At 51.4% G+C, this 9,742-nt stretch overlaps 1 protein-coding gene across 1 annotated transcript in view; it reads right to left on the bottom strand.

Annotated features, from left to right (window-relative positions):
* Positions 1 to 1,263: 1,263 nt before the first annotated feature.
* mmp24 (matrix metallopeptidase 24) overlaps positions 1,264 to 9,742 on the bottom strand; it is a gene marked incomplete at its 3' end in the record, with an annotated part of 39,881 nt that continues 31,402 nt past the window's right edge. The window contains exons 6-7 of the mRNA XM_079747709.1: positions 5,061 to 5,327; positions 1,264 to 1,628 (exon numbers count right to left, since the gene is read on the bottom strand). Coding sequence (XP_079603835.1) covers positions 1,264 to 1,628; positions 5,061 to 5,327 — 632 coding nt within the window. The remainder of the gene's footprint in view (positions 1,629 to 5,060; positions 5,328 to 9,742) is intronic.

The raw sequence follows: 9,742 nt of genomic DNA, 5'->3' as shown, positions 1-9,742 counted from the left end.
GAGAGAGAGAGAGAGGAGAGAGAAACAAATCTGTAGCAATGAGGAAAGAATGTAGAGAACAAAATAGCCTGGGAGAAGGGATCCAAACTAAGCCATCCAGTTCATCCGTGCTGCTGCTGCGAGCGTCATAATTACGGGCCAGAGGAGAACGAGCAGCAGAGACAAAGCGCAGGGGACAACAGAGCTGTTCTCCACATTGTTGACTACTCTCTCATTGTGCTTCTCCATTCACAGAGCGTCTGCCTGGCTTCAGGGAAGGCACAAAGCATGTGCTAGACAGGGGAGAGGGAGGCGGGCCTGTTGTCTCACTGTTTTACTCTTCCTTGCAGTTTGTGGTGAAATCTTTCCTTGTGTTAACTTAACTTGTCTCGGCTGCAGTCGGAGCTGTCAAAGGCCTGTGTGGATCGGGATGGAAATGTTTGTTGTGTTTAGTTTTTTTTGTTTTTTTAGGAGGTAAAAGTCCTCTTACAATGCGACGTCACTGTCAAACAGAGAAGTAAATCAAAGGAAAAAAAGTCATCCATAAAAAAACAATTCCTTGGTTTTCCTGTTGTTATGGCCTTTCTACCTACATTTTATTTTCAAGTGTTTTATTTTTCGATTAGTTTTTCTCCTGTTGTTTTAATACGAGTCGTTTGAACCCCCCGATAGTACAGGTGTACACGCTGTCGTCTGTCCCGGCTCGCAGACGGGATCGGACCCAGTTTGTTTTCTTGTGTCATAGTTCTCACTTCAAAGTCTGTAAAGTCGGTTCCTCTCAGACCAAACTGTTCTGCCCGGCAGCGATCGCCACAGAGCTCATGAGCAAGGCAGGTGTAGTAGTCCCCAGAATCCCACTGGCTGTTAATCCTTGAGAATTCAGTTGGTTTGTGAGGACGTAGTTGACCTTCAGGTGACCCACCTCATTCTTTTCACACTAAGGTGTTTAGTGTATCGAGACAGGCACGAGTCTCACAGACACACAGACACACACACAAACAGACACACGCACACACACACACACACACACACACACACACACACACACACTAACTTTCAGGACGCCCATCCTCCGAGCATCCTCCAATACTTTTTTAACCGCCTTAACCGTAGGATTCGTTGCTAATGTTTGGCACGCCGTTAGCCTCCTAGCGTCGCTCTCCGTTTGTCCGTCCGGTCGCGCTGCTAGCAACCATTAGCTGCTAGCTCTGTTACCAAGCGGACAAAGTCACGACCCTCCGCAAAAACTCCACTCCGCCCTTTGACCTTTGACCTCTGGCAGGGTCATACCCACTCCTGCACGGGGTACTTGTAGTAGTCCTGGGGCACGGCGGTCTGCTGCACCCCCTTGTTCTTGAACTGGAAGATGGTGTAGACGAGCACCAGGATGCACAGCGACAGGATGCAGGGGATCACCACGGCGATGGCGTTGACCGTGGTGGGCACGTCGTTGATGGTCACCATGATGTCCACGTCGTCCAGGGGCAGCTGGCGGTCGCCGCGGTTACCGTTGCCGCCCGAGCGCTCCATGCCCGACTGGTCGCAGCCCATCCAGTCGCGCAGGATGGACTTGGGGTAGCCGGGCTCCACCGCCAGGTTCTTGTTGTCGAACTTCCAGTACTCCCGGCCCTTGTAGAAGTAGGTGTAGTCTGCGGGGGGGGGAGAAGGAGTTTAAGTTCTACACAAAGTCGTTTCTGAAATAGTTCGGAAACAAGTCGCGATTGAAACTGAAATTGTAGCGTCCGATGTTTTTCACAGCCATCCAGGGGAAAAAGTTAGTTTGCGAAATAGTTTGTATATATTATAACAACTATGACATTGTATTCATCAGTTCTATTTTATATAGCCTAAGTCCATAACTAAGTAAGGCAACGCTAACCTTCACCCCAGGGAGAAGCCGTTTTGAGGACATTTGAGAGGAACAGATTTTCCCTTGGATTTGGCCCCAAGGATTATTATTCCAGCGATGTGAAAACCCCTCGGAGATGTGCATTTCTTCTCTTGAGCGTGAGAGAGATGGGGAGGGATTGAGAGACAAGGATAGAGAACTAGAGAAAGCGAGAGAGAGAGAGAGAGAGAGAGAGAGAGAGAGAGAGAGGGAGAGGGAAAAAGAGGGAGAGGGATTGAGAGACAAGGAGAGAGAACCAAAGAAAGAGAGAAAGAGAGACAGTGAGAGAGAACCAAAGAAAGCGAGAAAGACACAGAGAGAGGCAGGGAGAGAGAGATAGCGAGAGGGAGAGGGAGCGAGAAAGCCAGCGAAAAAGAGAGAGAGCCAGAGAGAGAGAGACACAGGGAGAAAGAGAGAGCCAGAGAGAGAGAGAGCCAGAGAGAGGAGCCAGAGAGAGAGAGAGAGAGAGCGAGAGAGAGAGAGAGAGAGAGGGGGAGAGGGATTGAGAGACAGAGAGCCAGAGAAAGAGAGACAAAGAGAGAGAATGACAGTAACAGCCACAGCGCTTCAGCATGGGGAAGCAGCTATTTCCATCCCCTTCCCCCACTGGCCTCTCCATGAGGCTCTCGTCCTGCGGTCCAGAGCGTATTAAAGCCGTACAGCGGCGGCACCACACAGAGCTGCAGTCAGCTGGCGCGTTAAACCAGCGCGTGTTGTTATTGTCAAAGGGTTACGTTACGCAACGCTTCAGGGACGCAGCGGACAGCTTGCACACACAAAGACAGAGAGAGAGAGAGAGGGCGAGGGAGAGAGAGAGAGAGAGAGAGAGAGAGAGAGAGAGAGAAAGAGAGAGAGAGAGAGAGAGAGGGAGAGAGCGAGAGAGGGAGAGATAGAGAGGGAGAGATAGAGAGAGAGAGAGAGATAGAGAGGGAGAGAGAGAGAGAGAAGGAGGGAGAGATAGCGAGAGAGAGCGAGAGAGAGAGATAGAGAGGGAGAGAGAGGGAGAGATAGAGAGGGAAAAAGAAGGACAGAGAGAAAGAGAGAGAGAGATGCAGCAAGAGAGGGAAAGAGAGAGCTATTGGTTAAACACATAAACATACATTCTCTCTGCTCCTTAAAGTAATTATGCGCAAGCTCCTATACATATGGTTGGAGAAACACACACTCCCACTCCTCACACACATGTACAAACACAGTGTGTACATTTGTGTGTGTGTGTATATAATATATAATTCCTCTCAATGACAGCCAGGGGGTCAGAGAGAGGCATCCAAGCAGAAGTGTTGATGGAAAGACTCCTTCTAGGAAGCTGTGTGTGTGTTTCTGTGTGTGTGTGTGTGTGTGTGCTTGAGTGCGTGATTGTGTGTGTGTGTGCGTGTGTGTGTGTGTGTGTGTGCTTGAGTGCGTGCGTGTGTGTGTGTGTGTGTGTATGTGTATGCGATGCGTTTGTGTGTGCATGCGTGTGTGTGTATGTCTGTGTGTGTGTGTGTTTGTGCGTACGTGTATGTGTGTGTGCGGGCCTGAATGCGTGCGTGCGTGCATGTGGGTGCGTGCGTGAGTGCGTGCGTGCGTGCGTGCGTGCGTGCGTGAGTGCGTGCGTGCATGTGGTCGCGTGTCATTAGTCCGCCTGCAGAGCGTGTTGCTCCTCCCCAGTTAGCAGAGGAGGGCGTGGGATGTGACCCAGTGAGCGGCCCCCGGCCGGGGCCCGACCCGAGGACCAGAGCCGCACCGCGCCGGGGACATGTGTAGACATCTCCTCTCTGCCTCGTAGACTGCGCACCTTTTTGCTGTTTCAGTGTACATTTATTATGTCTGTGTTGTTTGTCATTATTTGTGAGGACCCCCCCCTCGAAAATGAGATGGTGCATCTCAAGGGGCTATCCTTGGAATAAAGAATAAAAAAAAAAAAGGAATAAAGATGGGTGACTTATAAACGCCAGCTTGTCAGCCAATCAGCCGGCCTGCTTAGTGAGGAGGGCGGGCCTTAACAGAAGGCATTTTTACACCTGGCATCGGCAAACCCGGCAATTTCACTGTCTTGCCTTTGTAAAACCGAGGGCTGCCTTCATCACGCCTTGATTCATTGGAGCAGGCGGGGCTGAGAGTCGACCTCTTTAGAATAATTTGCATACTTTTAATGTTTTTCTTTCCTTTTTTCAACCCACTCTCATGCACGAATGAGTTGACATCTCAGTGCAGGCTACTATTTTACAAGTGCAAAAACTCCCACCTTCTTTCCAGTTAGAACGACTCATGTTGATATCGCTGCGTTGTCTCTGTTGTAGAGGCAACGCAGCAACACCTCTACCCAGGTCCCGCCCCTTCAACCGCAGAGCCGTCTAATCGCATTTACATCTAAATGAAACCCCCAATATGAGAGGGTCCGAGAGGGTAAATTGGGGTGCGAAATCAAGCCGGTTTATTACCTTGGTCTGTGTTAACGAGCGGACCATGCTGGGAAAAAGGCGGGCATAAGACAGGCACATTTGGCAGTGTAAAAACGTTTAGACGTACACACAAACGGTCAGACAGACAGATGGACAGAGAAAGAGAGAGAGCTACAGTCAGACAGCCGGGCTGACAGCCAGACAGACAGGTCGACAGTTACACAATCACACAACGAATCGATAAAGGCTCAGACGGTCAGTCGGTCAGAGGGTCAGTCGGTCAGATGGTCAATCATACCCCCTTTCCAGCAAACCCGGTGGCGGTGCCGGGCTGGTGCTTGTGCCGGTTCAGTGTTTGTTCTACATGCACACTCCCCAATAACCCGATGGATTTTCCACAGACTCCAGTGCTAGAGTAGAGCCACGTCGGTGCGGCAGAGCATTCGACCACGTTGTCCTAGCAACGCCTCAGAACGTTAAAATGAAGGCGTTAAATTGACGCTGACCGGGTCCTGGGCGTCACTGGTTCTTGTTTCTGGACCAGTGTGGAGCTGGTGCTGAGTGGTAACCTGTTGGTCAGGCCCGGTGTCACGATTATTTATGTGGAAAAGCCAAGAACTGGTTTGAGATCGGCACCGGCTCCGAACCGGCTCCGAACCAGCACCGGAACCGCGTTGGCGGAGGAGGGGTATCAGTCGGTCGGTCATTCAGACAGGCGGTCAGGTCGTCCGTCAGTCAGGTGGTCAGTCAGACGCAGCCAGTCAGTCAGACAGCCAGTCAGTAGGTCAGTCAGGGGGTCTACTCACATCCCTCGCGGCTGACGAAGGCTCCCTGCGGTGCGTCGGGGATCCCCTTCCACACGCTGATGGGCTTGGGGTACCCGGGGTCGGTGGAGCCCTTCTCCTCGTTGAACCTCCAGTACTGCTCCCCCTTGAAGAAGTACGTTTTCCCCACGGGCTCCCAGCGCAGAGCCGCGTCGATGCCCGCGCGCGGCAGGCCACTTCCCAGCTCCACCAGGCTGTGGGGGTAGCCCGGCTCCGCAAACACCTCCTTGAACACCCAGTACTTATCCCCTGCAACACACAGGGGAACAAGGGTGCTCAGTGCCTGTTGGAACGCACCCGAGAACAAGGGAATTTAGGACCCGTTGGAACACACCCGAGAGCAAGAGCAATTAGAACCTGTTGGAACACACCTGAGAACAAGTGTACTGAGTCACTTTTGGAACATACCCGAGAATAAGGGTATTTGGTAGTTGTTGGAACACACCCGAAAATAAGAGGACTTAGTGACTGTTGGAACAGACCCGAAAACCAGAGAACTCAGCACCTGCTGGAACACACCCGATAACTAGAGTACTTAATACCTGCTGGTATACACCTGAACTAATGACCTGAAACACACCCAGCCGAGTTAAGTTTCACCTGGAAGAAACCGAAAACAAAAAGCTTGCTCTAAGCACCAGAAACGCATGCAGCCCCAGTGCAGAGAACACATTTAAAGCACCAATTAACAGAGCTTATACCCTGAAACACTCCCAACACAACACCGCTAAGCACCTGGAAGACACCCAGCCCCAATCCCTGAACTTTCCCAACCACAGTCATTCCCCTGGAAGACTCCCATCACAACTCTGTTAATCACCTGGATCCTTCCCAGCCAAACAGCCTGAGCATGAATCAGACCAGCTCTGACGACCCAGAACACACCGGACCACACTGCAAGTTCTCCTGCCTCAGTCTAACGTTCTTCAAAGTTCCCTTTAAGACGGGATCATATTAACATAAAGGGCGGGGAGACAGCGGTTAATATGCCGCGTATAAACCAGGCTCGTTAGAAAGGTTAATGAGTTCACAGCAGGTATCTAAACGACCTGGAAAAAAAAGAAAAGAGGAAAAGCCTTTCTACTGTTCTGTCTCAGCTGGAGAACAGGCTAACCTTTGCAACAGCGCCAGGTGCCCGCCGTAGCTTAGCAAGCAAGGGACGCAGATGGATAAAGAGCAGACGATTTAATCAGACCGGTTTCCTTGGTTTAATAGTCTGGAATAAATCGGACGTGGAGAGTCTTCACAAAGTAGCGACAGCTGGCTAAATCATGCTAATGTGCTTCAACACCAGCCGCGAGCTTAGCACCAGCCGCGAGCTTAGCCGCTAAAGACTTACACAGTCAGCTCCGGGGATGAAATTATAGGAAATGTAAAAGATTATTATGGAGCGCTAAATCAAACATATTGCTAAGTGTATTGTAGCGTAGGGTGCACTGATATGGCTAGCGTTAAATAAGGATGCTAGCAGCGCTACCTGCCACTAACAGGCATCGGCCAATAAACAGATTAATATTAAACAACAAGGGTATGCTGTACTCACACCATACTGTACCAATGCAGACGTTAAATGGACTGCATTTATGTAGCACTTTTTTGTAACCAGCGGCCACTCAAAGCAACGAGCTGGCTGACGCAGGGCGACAGCCAGCTCGTTGCTTTGAGTGCTCGGGGACACCTCGGCACTCAGCTAGGGGGGGCCGGGGATCGAACCAGCGACCTTGCAGTTACCAGTCAACCTGCTCTACCTCCTGAGCTACATGCCGTCCCAAGTTGAGTACAGTACTGAACTGTATATGCACTGCATGTGTACTATTTTCAGACTGAGCTACGATGCTAATGTACTGTATCCAAACTGTCAGTTAAGGTGCAAACTGCCCCACATACAAACACCAACATGGGGCCGATCTGACAGGGTGCGTTGGGTTTCTTCACTGTCGTCCACTCGGTGTCTTATAACTTCTACCAGAATGGTTGGCTGTTGGTGTTTGTGGGGGCAGTGTGCGGGCACCTCGACAGACCCGCGGCTGAATTTTTTAACCTTCAACTAAGGGTGAGGCCGACTATTCAGCGGATAGTGTGATACCCACGGGGAACACAGAACCTTTCCCTGTGCTTATCAGGTAATAAACAGTTTCTTAACATAGTGCCTTTTACGCTGGCGGTTAGCCTCTTAAGGGTGCCTCTGTGTCACTAAAGCTACTCACATGTGAAGCTGGGCTAAAGGTGCAAGCCTGCAGCGAGACACACACACATGACTAACCCTGCTTCTCAGTCACTACATGCACCCACAACATACATGTGCCCAGAAGCGAGTGTGACTGTGCATATGATGTGGGCCGAATGTGTGTGTGTGTGTGTGTGTGTGTGTGTGTGTGTGTGGTTTGTGTGTTTGTGTGTATCTGCAGCTGAAAGCTCTGTGAAAGCAAAGCTATTAATAACCACCCCTGGCCAGCTGAGATAGAGGGACTATCTCTGTGTGTGCGTGGGCGTGCGCGTGTGTGCGTATGCGTGTGTGGGAAGAATGTCAGTGTAAGTAAAAGTGAGGCCAAGGAAGCAAATGAGACAGAGGGGGAGGTGGAGGAAGAGTGAAATATAAGGGAAAGTGAGAGAGGGAGAGGGAGAGAGAGAGAGAGAGATGGAGAGAGAGAGAGAGGGAGAGAGAGAGAGAGAGATGGAGAGAGAGGGAGAGAGAGGATAGGGAGGTTTTTTATCAGGTTTAATTCCTGTTGTCTATGCCAGCTGTCCTCAACCTTTGTCTTTAGTTGTATCACTAAATGCTCATCAAGACCTTTGCCGAACCACCTCCTACGTAAACTGTAAAATATTGATAAAAACACATGAAGTGGATGGGCAAGGAGTGCCAGCACCCCCTTAATAAACGATTATTATAATTATTGCATTATTATGCACAATTATTACTTTCCCTCTGCCAGGGCTAGAGGGACACTGTGGAAAGCAACAGTCAGCAACGCGCCTTATTCGCCTTATTCTCCCAGTGGAATGGACTATCCACTGGGACTATATCACAAGGCCAAACATATGATGGAATGCATGAAGCAACACTATTTTTTGAAGAATAACAAGCCCTTATTCTATATTTATTGAACAGTATTTATAACATATAAATCTTTAATTATCTATATTCTTTTTTGCATTCACCTAAATTTGTCCATTTCAAGGATGAAATCACACTCACGGCCTGCAGTACCTTCCCCCTCCACTAGGGATCGCGTTCCACAGGTGGATAAACACTGGTTGGTTTCACACTTTATATTAAAATAACACCAAGGAGGAGAAGGAGGAGGGTGAGGAGTAGAGAGAGAGAGAGAGAGAGAGAGAGAGAGAGAGAGAGGGAGAGAGAGAGAGAGGAGAGAGAGAGAGAGAGAGAGGGAGAGGGAGAGAGAGAGATACAGAGAGAGAGATAGAGAGAGAGAGAGAGAGAGAGAGAGAGAGAGAGAGAGAGAGAGGAGAGAGAGAGAGGGAGAGGGAGAGATACAGAGAGAGAGATAGAGAGAGAGAGAGAGAGAGAGAGAGGGAGAGAGAGAGAGAGGAGAGAGAGAGAGAGAGAGGGAGAGGGAGAGGGAGAGAGAGAGACACAGGGAGAGAGAGAGAGAGAGGAGAGAGAGAGAGAGAGAGGGAGAGGGAGAGGGAGAGGGAGAGAGAGAGACACAGGGAAGAGAGAGAGAGAGGAGACACAGGGAGAGACTCCCCCCGGATCGACAGGCCCCAAACTGCTGTGTTGGCTCCGACTCCACGCAGTACAGACCCAGGGGCCCCCGCCCCCCCAGAACAGACCCAGGGGCCCCGCCCCCCCCAGAACAGACCCAGGGGCCCCGCCCCCCCCAGAACAGACCCAGGGGCCCCGGCCCCCCAGAGCAGACCCAGGGGCCCGGCCCCCCAGAACAGACCCAGGGGCCCCGCCCCCCCCAGAACAGACCCAGGGGCCCCGCTCCCCCCAGAGCAGACCCAGGGGCCCCGCCCCCCCCAGAACAGACCCAGGGACCCGGCCCCCCGGAACAGACCCAGGGGCCCCGGCCCCCCAGAGCAGACCCAGGGGCCCCCGCCCCCCCCAGACAGGACGGAGCGGGGACGATGGTTCCGTCTGTGGCGGTGATTCATCACGCTACCTCCGACGCCACGGCAGTTGCGTAGGAGCGCTGACGAGACACTCCGACGCCCGGGTGGTGTTTGTCCTGTCGCTGTCTCCCCGCCCAGCGGCCCGCCCCCCCCCCCTGCAGCCAACGCCTTCCCATCACCCACTCCTGAGTCACCATGGGTTTGTGTTTTTATGATTATCATGTAGCAGGAAGGCTAATCTATCACGGGGAACACGACCGAGCTGTCATGATGTGTTGACGTTGAGGTTTTTTTTATCAACGTCTCACTGGATGAGACACAGCGTTTACATGAAATGATTAACTCTGTTTGCACTCCTTTTGAGTTTCATGACGGGGCTACAAACACACACAACTCCCCTCTGGGATTAATAAAGGTTATATTATCCTGAAGCTGCTGAGAGTAGTAAACAGAGAGCGGAAAAGAGCAGAGAAGAGGAAAAGATTCTGAAACTAAACGACCAAAACGACCTCCCCTCCCCTCCCTCTCTGCGTCTCCCTCCCCTCCCCTCTCTGCGCCTCCCCCTCCCCTCCCTCTCTGCGTCT

Source organism: Pollachius pollachius (assembly GCF_949987615.1).
Source record: "Pollachius pollachius genome assembly, chromosome: 12".
Taxonomy (NCBI): Eukaryota; Metazoa; Chordata; class Actinopteri; order Gadiformes; family Gadidae; genus Pollachius; species Pollachius pollachius.
The sequence above is the reverse complement of the archived record's forward strand: the minus strand, read 5'-3'. Positions and strand labels throughout refer to the sequence as shown.